Genomic DNA, 15,508 nt, shown 5'->3' with positions numbered 1-15,508 from the left:
TGTTTCTTTATACAGTCTTTGTGTTATATTCACCCATTTCTCTCTAACGCGCATTCTTCTCATTGCTTCCCATAGTTGTTTCCTGGGCACGCTATCGTATGCTTTCTCTAAGTCGATAAAGGTCATATGTGTTTCAATGTTTTTTTCTTTGTTCTTTTCAATCACCTGTCTCATAATGAATATATTATCTAAACATGATCTGGCTTTTCGGAATCCGGCTTGTTCTTCGCTATAATGGTCCATGTGTTGTTCTAGTTTTTCTTTTATAACTGATGAAAAGATTCTTGCTATTGAAGGCATTACACTGATCCCTCTGTAGTTATTTGGTGACCTTTTGTCACCTTTTTTGAAAATGAAGGACATGTATGATAAATTCCACTCATCGGGAATCTTCTCTCCTGCTTCGATTTTATTGAACAACATTCGTATAAAGGATACTATCCTTGCGCCTCCATATTTCAGCAGTTCCATTTTTATGTTCCCTGGTCCTGGTGCTTTATTGTTTTTGGATTTCTTTAGTGCTTTATTTATATCTTCCTCTGTGATTTCTGCTTCCTCAGTTATTATTGTCACAGAGTCGTATGAGATATACTCCGGGCTATTCTCCTGAAATAATTTTGTGTAATGCTTTGTCCACTCTTTTGATGTAATTATCTGTATGGTATTTTTACTTCGTTTATTACTTCTGATGTTTTTTATTTTTTTCCATGCTTCCGTTGATCTGTTATACCCTATCGTGTTGTCTACGTCTCTACACATTCTCTCCCAGTATTCGTTTTTCTCGAGCTTTATTCTTTGTTTAACTTGTTGTCTGAGGGTAACATATTCTTCCCGTGTTCCTGGGGTTCTGTCGTTTAGCCATTTATGAAATGCACTTTTCTTTTAATCATCTCTTCTAAGTCGTCGCTGTATTTCTCCAAATATGTATTCTTGTGTTGTTCAATACCCAGCACTTCGTTTGCCGCTTTGTTTATTTTTTCCTTTAGGTGTTGATACATTTGTGTTGGGGTCCATTCTTCGTTCATCTGTAGCATATTCTGTAGCCTATTCTGATATAGTGTTCGAGTACTAAATTGTTGTAGAAGTTCTACTTTATACCTCGTATTTGCGATTTTTTTCATCTCCTCATCTTTCTGGATATTGTCTTTTTTGTCGTCTTCCCGTGGATATGAATTTTCCTAGCACTAATCGGTGGTTACTTGCACATTCTGCTTGTCTGTATACTCTTACATCTTGTATTATTGTTTTGCTGGCTTTTCTTACTATTATTAAATCAATAATTGATCTTTGGTTTCTACTAGGTTCTTCCCATGTGTATCTATGTATGTTTTTATGCTGGAATCTTGTGTTGGTTATGACTAAATCGTATTCTCAACATATTTCGATTAGTCGACTTCCATTGTCGTTTCTAATTTCGTCTTCTCCGAATCGTCCCACTATATCTTCATCATCCTTTCCTATGTGGCTGTTAAAATCTCCAATTAGTAGAATATCTTCTTTTTCCTTTGTCCTGTCTAATACATCTTTTAGTGCGTTGAAAAAATTTTCCTTTTCCCTTATGGTCGCATTGTCATTCATTGCATATACTCCAACAATTATTGTTGGTTGTCCAAATATGTTCATCCTAATTTCCATTATTCGTTCATTTATTTGCTGGTAATCTTGTATGTATTTTCTCCATTTATTTTTTATTAATATTGATACTCCTTTTGCGGCTCTTTCATGTTTGCAAACTCCACTCCATATGTGTGTATATTTCCCTATAATTTCCTCTCCTTGACCTTTTTTTTTTTTGTTTCGCTTAAGACTATTATATCTGTGCCTAGTCTTTCGATTTCTGGGATTATTTCATTTTGTTTAGATGCGATTCCTTGTATATTCCACGTTCCTATTCTTATAGTCCTTTTTCTTCGCCCAAGTCGTATATCCTTGTTTCCGTCCAAAATCCGAGGCTGTGTTGGATTGGTTTTTTCATAATGACTTTTTCCGAGTGTCGGGTAGCAGGCCCGACGCCTCAACCCCCTATTCTTCGGAGGACCATCTTCCTATTCGTTAATCAAAAATCATTTCCATATTCAATCTAGAGTCGTTATCGGTAAATCCATCCAGGGTACTGGGAGAGAAAAGGTAGGTTTGGATATGGACTGAGGGTAGGACAATGGTTTCCCCTGTATGGTATTAGAAGATAAAGCAAGGCTCGCTCGCGCAGGGCCGCATCCCTGGAGTAGATCTGTCACCTATCGGGATCATAGATGAGTATCTACCCGCTACCACTCTACCTGGCTGACCCCTGGCTGATACCCTGAACCTGGCTGACATAATTCCAAAAAGGCGTTCTCAGAAATACGCCTAGCGCGGGATAAGCGATAATTAAAAATTCGTTTTGAGGGACCTTTGTCTTGAGTGTCAGGGTAATGTTTCAATAAGTTTGGTGATAGGGGGAAAAGCGTCATATCCTAGAAAAACAAACGGAACAGCTTCGGTTCTTTCTGGTAATGGTTATAATTCAGGTAATTTGAGCGTGTTTTCATCTACTATTTTCGTGAAACGAGTACTGTCAACCTGTCAACAACCGCCGGGGCGGAGCGCCCCGGGCCTCTGATAATGGTTTTCTTGTTGATCTAGACTATAATCTACAGGAAACAAGACTTTTTTCTATGGTGATGTTATGGAATAAATACTGCTGTTGCTACTATTACATTCATAGTCACTTTCAAATTTAATTTTATTTGATTTTTAAAAATTGGGTATCATCGTTTCCATACCCTGTATTGAATTTCCATAACATTCCTAGTTTGTATGGGAGATTCATTATAAAGATTCTCTGCTGCTGTTCTAGCATCTTGTCTAGCTGTGTCATCAAATATGATTTCGAAAACTGTAACCACACTGATCAAACTATAAAAAATAGTACAAACCTAATAAAGTCTCCAGCTTCAAATCTTTGTATGCCACTATTACTAAATGTTGTTTCATGATGTACAGAACCCAGCCATTTTGCAACAATATTTCTAATTTTTCTACTAGTCACTGATTTTTTTGACATTTAATGGAGAAATTCTTTTTCTGAACGATATATTTCTGCGTTTGCAACTCCACAAGAATCAATTCGCATTAAAGTACTTAAAATAACAGCAGCTATGCATCTTGGCATAAAACTCTTCTTCAACTTGGATCATCATTTGTTTGATATATTTTCAATTCTTGAAGCTGTTGCCCTCGATATACCCATACTGATATTTGCATTTTTCTATAAGCAACAAATATTAATTTTAAAAATAACTGGTGTACTGGTGGACTGATGTAACAACTTCTCTCTTAAAAATATTTGCTGATTACAGTATTTTTTCTATATACATTGGAACATTAATGTTGGTTGGTTTGACTTTTTAATGATTTTTTTCCACCAATGTTAATCTGATGACAAATTTTATTATATCTTAACGATATTACTTACCTCTTCGTTATGAAGTTTTATTAAAGGTTCGATCTGTTCAAATAAATGCGTAACTGAATCTTTTGTCAAAGGAAACCTTTCAAAGAAATATAATTTATCATATTATTCTAAACAATTCATTCTTTCTCTGCAAACTTTTGATATTTATGATAAATTTCGACGTTCGAGAATCGTTACGAATCGTATTTTAGCATCGATCTTTTATTTTTCTGTTCGTTTTACTATCTTTTATTGACAGATATACTTTTAATTTTTTACTTTTTATTTAATGCCTGTGTTTTGTTAGTTATTTTTTATACAGTTTTTATTTAAAACTGCTTAGAGCAAATATATGATGACTAGAAACGAATTGATCGAGAGTAGTGAAACGAAGTAAAGACCCGTTTTTACCGGTAGGATGCGCACATACACTGATACGCGAGCACTAAAAGCGGCACTGATCACAATGGCTGGGTGCTGTTGAAGGCGTAACTCCCACTGCTGTAGGCTCTGTCAGGATAGGTGAGGTAGGTCCAAGGGGTCATGTCGCTTCAATCTCTTCGCTTGTTGGTTGTTAAGAAGATTGTGTGCCAGGGTATTAGGATGCACCCGCAACCTGTTTTGATATTTTTCAGAAGTTTTTTTGCACTCTTCAGAGACTGTTAGTACCTGAAGATCTCTATGTATTGCATCATTCTGGATATACCAAGGTGCATTAGCGATTGTTCTCAGAGTTTTGGATTGGAATCTTTGTATTATCATAATATTAGATTTGCTAGCTGAACCCCAGAGCTGTGAGCCATATGTCCAAATGGGTTTTATTATTGTATTGTATATCAGCAGCTTGTTGTCAATCGATAGGTGAGAGTTTTTTCCCAACATCCAGTAAAGTTTTCTGTATAAAATTCCCAATTGAAGCCTTTTCGTCCATATATGTTTGGTCCAAGTTAGACGTTTGTCAAGGTGAATACCTAAGTATTTTACGTCATGCTTTTGGGGCAAAGGATGTCCATTGAGGTTAACTTGTGGACATGTACCTCTTCTTAGAGTGAATGTAATTTGTGTAGATTTTGAGGGGTTTACTGTAATTCTCCAGAGTTTAAGCCATTCATTTGTTTTGTTCAGATGTAGTTGCAGTCTCTCTGATGCTATTATTGGGTTGCTATGAGAGGCCAAGAAAGCAGTATCATCTGCGAATGTTGCAAGCGTTAGGTTATTGCTTATTGGCAAGTCAGCCGTATATATCAGGTACAGAATCGGTCCGAGCACACTACCCTGAGGTACACCAGATAGGATGGGGTAGAGTTTTGTATAGGCTTCACTATATTTTACCAGATATCTCCTTTCTGTAAGGTATGATTGAAGCAGTTTAAAGTAAGGGTAAGGTAAATTTTTCTTTAATTTGTACAGAAGTCCTGTATGCCACACCTTGTCAAAAGCTTGAGAGGCGTCTAAAAAGGCTGCATTACAATATTGCTTGTTCTCGAGACTACTTCTTATTGTTGTGTATAGTCTGTGAACTTGTTCTATTGTACCATGTTGGTTACGAAAACCGAATTGATGGTCAGGTATGAGACACTTTTCGTCCAATATTGGTTTGATTTTTCGTAGTAGAAGTTTTTCGAAGACCGTAGAGATGACTGGGAGTAGACTAATCGGTCGGTATGAGTTGACATCTTTTGGATCTTTACCAGGTTTTTGAATGAGTATAATCTGTGCCACTTTCCATTGCAGAGGGAAGTAATGCAGACTAAGCATAGCATTGAAGATCATAGTGATTATTCTGTAACAGTCATTGGTTAGTTCCTGGAGGATCTTACCCGTTATGAGGTCGAATCCCGGAGCCTTATTGGGTTGTATCTCATTCTTTATTATCTGTTTTACTTCTTTAATATTAAACTTGGTGATTGGTAGATCCATTTATATGGAGCCTCAAGAAAAGAATTAAATGGTTCTTCTTGTTCTAATGGCACTACTCTGTTAAATGGACTAAATACTGTAGAAAGATGTTCAGCGAATGTCTCAGATTTTTCTGTGTCTGTTCTTGCCCATTTACCTTTGACATTTTTTAGAGGAGGTATGGCGTCTTGTGGACCTTTTACCTTTCTCGTCACCTTCCATAGAGAATAATTGGTGTCTTTGGACGGAGTCAAATTTTCTAAGTAAGTTTGGATCCCCCAGTTTTTCTCTTCTTTTAATAGATTTTTAAGTCTTCTGGTAATTCTGTTTGAATTTTGTTTGTCAATAGGAGCGTGTGTGTTTTGCCACTTTTTCCTAAGTTTTCTTTTCTCATCGATTAGGTTTTTTGCACTTTGCGAACAGTTTATGCTTTCCTTCCATGTTGTTTGTTCGGGAGTAGAAATCCAACCTGCCTTTTGTATGGAGGTAGTAAGTTGTTGTACCGCATTTTCAATTTGTAATTCTGTTTTAAGTGGCAAGTTCGTTGGTATTTGTTCTGCTAGTGCGCTTCGGAATATTTTCCAATTTGTTTGATTATTGTTTAGGACTGGAGGCTTATTTCTGAGTATGATTTTGGAGTCTAGGTCAATTAGAATGGGAGAATGATCTGAAGAGAGGTCCCAGCATGATTCTATTGCTAAATAGTTAAGAGAGATACCTTTAATCACACAGAAGTCTAAGAGATCTGGTGTTTTATTTGGATCTGTAGGCCAATAAGTTGGTTCTCCTGTAGATATGTGTTGTAGGTTGTTTTCTGTTATTGACTTCAGCAGTTGTCTACCCCTTGTTGTAATTACCCTAGAGCCCCAGTGATGATGTTTACAGTTAAAGTCTCCTCCCGCTATGAATTTGTGTCCAAGAGAACTGAAATAGGTGCTAAAGTTGTTTTCGTTGATTGGTTGACCAGGAGGACAGTAGACCGCAGATAAGGTAAGGTTGCCTAGCCAGTCTTCGATGACAATGCTAGTTGATTGCAGGTACTTTTCACTGAGCTTATTTAACTCATGGTGTTTTATATTAGATTTGATAATAATAGCTGTGCCACCGTGTGCCTTGTCATTTGGATGTTTTGTGTAGTGGACAATGTATTTTGGAATTTTGATATAGTTTTTGTCTGTTAGATGAGCTTCTGATACAAGCATAACATCAATTTTCTTCTCGTCGAGGAAAATTTTTATTTCTTGGATGTGGTTCGTTAGGCCATTTGAGTTCCAGACGGCTATTTTAAGTCTGTGTTGCATTAGTGCATTTTGGAAATCATAGTCATAAGAAGATTAAGCATAGTGTCCATTCTCTCTACTAGTTTTGTTATCATTTTTTCAAGGTTGGCAATTTTCGTTGAATGGTTTGAGCCGACATTAGTTTGTTGATTTGTGATTTTATCCGCTTGACTATTTCCTGAAGTTTTTTGAGCGTAAGAAACACCAGGGGTTACTCTTTGACTATTAGTTTCATGGGTGTCTGTTCTGTGGGTCTCTTGATTCTTTCTGAGTTGGGGGAATTTTTCTTTTTGTATTTGTTTGTATACGCTGCAGCCCTTATAGTTGGCCGGATGGTTTCCCATACAAAGTACACATTTTACGTTATTGCTGCGTTCTTTTCGTGGACAGTGTAAAGTAAGATGATTACTTGCACACTTTACGCATCTTGGAGGCATATGGCAGAATTTTTGTGTGTGACCGTAGCGTTGACATTTGGTACATTGGGGAACCTGACGTTTGGGATGTGGTGGTTCGAAGGAAACAATCATGTTCTGGAGTGCTCTCACATCATATATGTCTTTATTATTTGGCTTAGTTTTTAATTCTATATAAAAGAGCGGAAGCGCTATTTTGGATCCATTTTTATATATATTAGCTATGTTGGTTACTTCGTGTCCCATTAATCCTAGCTCATGTACTAAAGCGTCTTTATCTGCTGTCTGATGCATATTACGAAGCACAACTCGAAATGTTCTTTCTTCCTTTGTTTGGTAGGTGTAATAATGTGTATTTTTCTCATTGAGTGCTTTGGTTATGTTTCGGTAATATTCAGAAGTTGAGGGCTGGATCTTTACTTGGTTGTTATAGAGACATTTGATGGAATATCCCAGAGGGGATATTGTTTCTAACAATTGTCGAAGAGGTTGTATATCACCTACATCTGAAACAAATATGGGTGGGGGTTGAATACTTTCTTTAACTGCATCAGTTCTGGTTTGGTTGGTCTCATCAGGTACTTCATCTAAGCTAGCAAATCTATTAGACGTTGGTGTGGGTGCTTTGAGCCAGTAATCGCTCATTATTGTTTGTTTTAGTTGTTTATCACCTCCAGGGCTGTCATTTCTTGCTCGTTTGTGGGCTTGAACAGTTTTCCATTTTTGATCTTGGTTTTCTTGGCTATCTTGTGGATTAGCGATGTATATTTGTGACGGTAGATAAGAAGAAGAAGAAGCATGATTAGAAAGAAAAGAGTTACCTGGTTGTTCATGTTGATTCTCAGTTGACTCTGTCTCTTGGAGTACTATATTGGTTGAGCAATTTTCATTCCTTTGTTGTTCGCTAGACAAGGTTCTGTTGCTCGATGGTTGTTGCATGGTAGTTATTTGCAGATTAGCAATGTGTTTTTCTGAAGTTGAACTTCTCGGCGGAGATCTGCTCACTTTGTTTGAATTTAAGAACGGATTGTCTATGTCCATCCTGTATCACGATTAAATATTTTATACATCACGAACAATTATTTATGATACGCCTATGACTTTTATTTGCCGGTATTTGGCGTTTGGAAATAGCACTTGTTTTATTTTGTTTGCGTTTTTAGAACACTGATAATTAATATTAGTAATTAACGATATAGTTTCCAATAAGAACTGGTTACTATAATAATAGATATTTTTGTACTAGAAAAACAAATTTATGCGACCGTCTCCAGCAAAGGTTGGAACGTGAATATGAGAAAAAAGTGAGAACATTACTCTCGGTTCAAATATAAATGACAATTGGAATATGAAGAAAGAGATAAAAATCCGTATTGTAAAGACCAGAAAATAAGACCTGTCAAGTGTTACATATTTTCGACATTATTGTATGGAGTTGAAAGCTGGACGCTTACTAAATCGCTACTAAATAAACTTCAAGCTTTCGAAGTGGGATGTATCGAAGCCTGCTACGCCTAAGCTAGGTTGACAGAGTGAAGCCAATATGTTATGTGGAAAAGTTTACCGAAATTGTCCATGGCAACCTATTTATGTATAACAATTTTTAAACAAATTATAAAAAATTGTTTGTTTCACTTGGAAACCACTTTTTTTGTTTAATATTTTAGGTTATTTTAAGATGAAAGTTATTGAGATTTTGTGTAAAACGCTTACTGTAAGCGTAAAATGCGAAAAAAAAACAACTAAAATAGCCGAAAAAAAGCGAATTTTGACGTTTTTCGAGGCCATTTTTTAATAGGTTGGACATCAAATTTAAAAAACAAAAAATATGAGGTGAAAGCTTTAAGTCCATTGTTTTAAAACGCTTAAGTCAATACCGTTGCGATTCGAAATATACAGACTTGACGAACGTCTTAACTTTAACGTTGGAAACAAATTCTTCTTGGCACTAACTTCGACCCAAATTATCCTAAGACAATTTGTTCTACTTTGCTTTAAAAAAAAATTCCTGCACAATACTTATACACGGTTCTGAACTAAATAAATATATTTTTTAAATTGTACTTATGTAAATTGTATTTTTTAATAAAACTTATTTATTTTATTCAAAAATAAAAAGTTTCTTGCCATTTGTAAAAGATACATTTATTTAATTAAGGAAAAAGGCGCCAAATGTCGCCTGGCAAAATTTCCAATGTGTTTTAAATGTATCCATTATTTTCGAATCCGGAGAAAACTAATAAATATTTTTGAAAAATTTAAACGCAGAATGAAAGATTACATTATTACTCAGGGCAGAAAGTCCCTGAAAACTTCTACAATGTTTATTTTATTATGTTATGTAACAGGGGTGAAAATAAAAGAGAAAATATAGTATAATTTTTAATTGAAAATATTGCATGCAAAAGAAACTTTTTATTTATTCTAAAAAATATTTCATTCTGCCTTTAAATTTTTCAAAAATGCTGTTTAGTTTTCTCAGGATTTGAAAAAAAAATGGATACATTTAAAACACATTGAACATTTTGACAGGCGACATTTTGCGCCTTTCCCCTTTAATACCTTACGATTACAACTATTATTACTTACCTTATATAATTACGATTAGAAAACTATTCAAATTCAAAATAAATAGGATCAACTTCGGAATCCGAGTCATCTTGAGGGTTAATAATTAGCGGTTGTGTCTCTACGGTCGCATCAATTATGTTATCAAGATCCCACATTTTTTGTTCTTCTTCTATTACATGCCTTACTGCATCTTTCCAGTTTTGTTCTGTAATATGTTGTAAAGACTCGTATAACAATTCACGTACAGCTTGTATTTTATATAACGTATTTTTTCTAGCCACATAACTTTTCATTTGTGCCCAAATGAGTTCAATTGGATTTATTTCGCAGTGGTAGGGTGGAAGTCTAAGGACTGTAATGTTTCGCCTTTCCGCCATTTTGTCAACTACGTATTCCTTGAACTTAGATTTGTGTTGCCGGGCAATTTTTAGAAGTTCTGCTTTTACCATTCCATCTTCGTAAGGCAGATACTTATTCCGCAGCCAGTCAAGAATATCCTGTTTCTTCCACGCAGTCGTTGGAAGTCTTTCTACTAGTCGTGAATGATAAGGTGCATTATCTAATACTATAATTGAATTTGGTGGTATGTCTTCAATCATTTGCTCAAAATACTCTTCGAAAACATCAGCTGTCATCTCCTCGTGATAGTTTTTTGTGCTTTTGGACTGAAATTCCAACAAACCATGCTTAACAAATCCTTTTTCACTGCCAATGTGAGAAATTATTAATCTACTGCTTTTACCAGAAGGTGGGGAGATACCAGTAGACCAACCTTCCATAAAGGCTTGCCTGGAGCTTAATATATTTTTATCTGACCAAATTTTTTTTAGAGTATGACCTGAGTTTACCCACGTTTCATCCTGGTAGAAGATGGGCCTTCCTTTAGCCCGGAATTTTCGTATGAATCTTAGATAATTTCTTCTCCAACATATTATCTCCTCCCGGTCAATCAAAAGTGATTTTCGGTCTGATTTCTCCCACCGGAAATTTAATTCTTTTAAAACTTGCCACAATTTAGTTCGTCCGATATGAGGCAAATCCGGGTCGTCTCTAACTTCTTGTAAAATTTTGTTTAGGTTTGGTATTTCTTTTTTGAAAAAAAATCCATGAATTTTCCTTCGAATACCATTTTTGGCAAATTCATCAATTTCAATAGGCTTTTTCCCTCTCTTTAAGTGTTCGTTTGTGTTAGCTATACCGTGTTTTTTTTCTTTCTGATAGGAACCTATATATAGTTGACTCTCCTACGCCAGTCATGTTGGCACAACTTTCGACTATGTTGCGAACAGTGTTTGTGGGATTCTGAGAAACCAGAGCATCGTGAACATTCAGGACAATAGTCTTCTCTCTTGGTGAATAGACAGACTTACTGACTGTACGCAACAGTACCGGTGTAAAACTTGATGATGTTGATGATGAAGCCATCACAAACAATCCAACAAAACAAGCACGAGCGAAAGGTACGTATATGTTCGTAGATATATGGAATAAAAAATCACTCACGCACTGCATATAATTCGCAAAAGAAATATTCGAGACGCTAATTACTGCCGTAGACGCGGACACACCGACGAGCCGTAAATTACATGCGATCAAAAACGTACTAAACAAAAAAATTGTTTTCGTTCGTAATAACTTCACCCTTTTAAGTTAAGTTTCGAATATAAACTGAACAAACGAGGCACGTGGCCAAAGCATACCCATTATATTATTAAAAATCTGGGGAATTCCATCCTAATTATCTTGCAACGAATAGTACCTTCGGATATGAATTCCAGGTTTTCTAGTAAAGTGATTAAACGCGAAGATTAGTATTGAAATATCCATAAGAGATAAGGTATTCTTATTTACAAAATTGTTAATGGTTAAATTCTTATTTTTATTAATATAATATAATTACATAAAATTAGCCGTGAAAGTTTTAATTGTTTTTTTGCTAAATATATTAGTATTAAAATATTATTAATATTATATATATATAACAGTATTAAAAAATATTATATTATTATTTAATGAATAAACACCTCAGGAACGCCTATGGTTTACGACCGTTTTATGAGTTTGAGGCACATTTCGTGCTTTAAACAATTTATGAACGGAGAATACAAAGTTATTGTAATTGTTTATAAGCAAAAAATTGATATGTTTTTGCAAAATGATTTTACAATATTTAAAATAATTTTTCTTTATTTTTTTAAATAATGTTGACAGAATAATCCTTCTTCTTTCATAAGCTCTCCATAGAATTACTGTAACTTCATCATTTTTTCCCTTATATTGTTGCAAACAAATTTAATTTAGGAGAAACAAATAAAATAACTTTTAAACAATTTGGCCGGTCGCTTTAAAATTTTGATCATATTTTAAGCAATACAAGACTTAACATTTATTATATGTTTAAAGAAATTGTTAACATTAAAAAAAACCGAAATTTTTAACTTATTTGGTAACTTTCTAAGATACAACTAAGTGTGCGCTCATAACGAGGCGCGGAACCCTCGCACGGACCATAGGATGGTATCATATTTTATTATCATCGTCAGGTAAAATAAATGCATTATATTGAAAATGCCAGCATTCACCGTCAAAGCGCAGCGGCCAGACTCGAGCCAGGTGTCGGACCATAGACTTGGACCATAGTATTTAAGCTTAGTATTTTCGACCATCGATCCTAGTACTCTACGATCGACACTACGAGACGCCGACCACCGAGCCTCGCTCGGTGATCGGCGAAATAAAATAAATGCATTTATTATTTAGCAGGTAAAATAAATGCATTTTATTTTAAATGCGAGCGTTCACTGTCAGTGCTATGATCTAGGCGAGGATACCATGCGATGGTCTCCGTAATGAACGCATCCTAAGGGTAAAAAAAATTTTAAAAACGCTTTTTTGAAGGTTTTATATGACGTGTCAGTTTATTATTCTTAAATTTGTTTCAAATGCCTCACTTTTTGCTGATAGAAAGTGAAAATTTCTCGTTTTTGACGTTAATTTGTTAATCTTATATACTAAAACGCTAAGCCCTTTTCTTGTCCACCACTTTACTCAAAAACCATATTAGATAATTAAAATATTTTTTCGGAATATTATTAGTATTACGTATGAGATTGTCAAGATATACTTTTGGTACAAAAATTCACCTGCGGTTTTGAGATGACCGGAAGTTAAAATTTACTTTAAGTTTTAGACCCTACAATGTATATATGGATCGAAAGGTCTCGTCGAGACGAATCTAAATATGTACTTCTGGTTGCGATCCGACACCGGAAGTGACCCGAAACGCGCATAAAACGTCAAGATAGAGCAAATCTGACACCGGATTCGTGATCAGCATACAAAATTAACTGCTAAATGATATCCATGTCGACATTTGATGAACTAAAAATTGCATTCCGGTTTTGAGGTCGACTTTCGGTTTCGTTTTTATTAGTCAAATCAATAGAGAATTCAACGTAGAGTTCAAAAATGTAAGTTCACGAAATTATCATTTATAGTTTTTGAGTTATTGATAAAAATATTTTTACTTCCGGTCATTGAATATATTGTATATTTTTCTCGCAAAATAAAAATTTCATTTAAAAACTCGATGTCGAGTTGGTCCGCTAGTAACTAATTAAGTCTAAAAAATTGACTACAGGAAACATATAGGTTTTTCTTACAGAGGTCCATACTACTCAAAACAACTGTCGTTTGCCTGGCCGGATCAGTGTCACGAAAAAAAATCTTATTTCCCTGGTCTATATGTCCAATGTCAAAACTGTCGTTTAGGTCACGACTTAATTTTATTTTTTAAATCAATTAACTTTTACCCTGAGGTATTGGCTAAAATAATTGTTGCAGTTCTTACTCGCCAAACGAGACAGACTGCCTAAAAACTTACATCGGTTAAACTGCTTTAACAAACGTATTATTAATACACAAAAGGGTTATTAATAATAGAAAAACAGATTGTACATACGCACTTCACCTTCTAGATCATAATCATTCTTTTAATGGCTAATTTCAAATTCTCCATAACAATTTAAAGGCCTTGAGCGATCTTTACTAGAATCTATGGAAATTAATAGGTAAAAAAATACAGATATAATTCTGAATGATCAACTTAGACAAAAATTCTCCCCTCCTTAACCAGTTAATGACTATAAAGTGAAGACGCATTGTAAAAATACATCACTTGAGAAAGGCACTCTGCCAAAACAACGGTAGCACGGATGACCATAACATGTTATGGTCATCCGTGGCTGTAGTGATAATACATTGTAATAAATTTTGTGAAAGTATAGAAAACAACAGTTTTCAGTGTTTTATTCTTACATAAAATGAACTTCCATCAAGTAACGGTCGAATCCGTCACTTATAAATATTATTGTTTCAGAACAACATTTCCATAACTGCCTTAAAAATTATCTCCACGGTAGATTACATGGTAGCTTGTGGTAATGCAGCAGGCAACATCAACATCTTCCAGATTCCTAAGTCATACCCTGATAATTTACCAGACAGTTTGAAACCCAAAAACAAACAAGTAGAAAGGTATACTGTAGCTGGCTTGCATAAGGCTTCAATAAGTGCAATCGATTGGTCAAAGAATGGAATGAAATTATTTTCAGGTGATAAAAACGGCGGCGTGGTACTCACGGAGATAGATTTTTATATGGTAAGATAGGTATTTGGTATATTTTCTGTATTTTGGGAAGCTATTATGTGATGCATCTTACGTCATGGAATTTAAAAATTAAGTTGATGAAATCTATAGTACACAAGGTTTAATATCGATATAGCCCAAGATAAAAACTTATAGATAAATTTAATTTCTCTATAAATTCTATGTCAAAGAGAATTCTCTATTTTAATTCTTGGATATTGGCAGGTTTTGTTTTGTCTATTATGTTTTCCTGTTAGCCCAGAAGGAATCTGTTTTTAGAGTTTGTAGTAAGTCAGATTTTAGTTATTGGTAGAAATATATTGAATGATATTTGATATAGTCGGTTCGCCATTCCCAGTCCGATCTGTATAGTGAATTTAGTAATTATTTTTTGCGAAGTTAGTTACTTTTTGACAGACTAGAAGTGGCTTGAAATTACTATACAACCAAGCACACGTATTCATAGCCAATATTTATAGTAAACAAACGTAAATAAAATAGAACTTTGCGAATTGCCTTCAACCCTTGCTTCTTAATAACAGTCAAATCAGTATCTGCCTGTAAAATTTGATGATAAAGTTGATGTTGTAAAATTTTTATAAACAGCAACCTTAAATGGTCCCTTCATATCGATTTGTTAAGTAAGAAACTAGCCTCAGCCTGCTATGCAATAAGATCTGTTTCGAAGGAAATCAGTTTAGCATCTTCTAAAATAACATATTTTTCTTTGTTCGAGTCTCATCTTCGATATGGTCTTCCTTTTTGTGGTTTTAGTACAGCTGCCCAATCTGATGTTATTTTTAAATTACAAAAAAAGCAATATAGTATCTTTTTGTCCTCAACAGAATAACATATTGCAAAAGCTACTTCAAAAATCATGGGATTTTAACGCTTCCCTCTGTATATAATTTAGAAACTATTTGCTTAATTCGTAAACACCTACATGTTTTTCCAGCAAGATCTAATCATGACTACTCCACCGGAGATTCAACCTTTGATGTGTATTTACCGACCCCGTCCACTGAGTTAGTAAAGTCTTGAAAGATCTGCAACATCTTTCCTTAAGTTCCGTAAAATGACAAAAGCCTATTTATCTGAAAGACCATATTATTCAGTAGAAGAGTTTCTTAAGGAATAACTAAGAATTTACAGTACCTTTATGTACAAGTAACTAAAGTATTTTTATATATATTTGGGTATCATATGCAGCAACTTAAACTTATTAGTTCGTAAAGTTTTATTATGCAATTTGCAATTT

The 15,508-nt window shown here is 34.7% G+C and overlaps 1 protein-coding gene across 1 annotated transcript in view; it reads left to right on the top strand.

Annotated features, from left to right (window-relative positions):
• Nucleotides 1–15,508, top strand: part of LOC140450273 (WD repeat-containing protein CG11141) — an 85,288-nt gene that overhangs the window by 17,212 nt on the left and 52,568 nt on the right. The window contains exon 2 of the mRNA XM_072543799.1: nucleotides 13,981–14,262. Coding sequence (XP_072399900.1) covers nucleotides 13,981–14,262 — 282 coding nt within the window. The remainder of the gene's footprint in view (nucleotides 1–13,980; nucleotides 14,263–15,508) is intronic.

The sequence above is a fragment of the Diabrotica undecimpunctata genome, chromosome 9, assembly GCF_040954645.1.
Source record: "Diabrotica undecimpunctata isolate CICGRU chromosome 9, icDiaUnde3, whole genome shotgun sequence".
Taxonomy (NCBI): domain Eukaryota; kingdom Metazoa; phylum Arthropoda; class Insecta; order Coleoptera; family Chrysomelidae; genus Diabrotica; species Diabrotica undecimpunctata.
The sequence above is the reverse complement of the archived record's forward strand: the minus strand, read 5'-3'. Positions and strand labels throughout refer to the sequence as shown.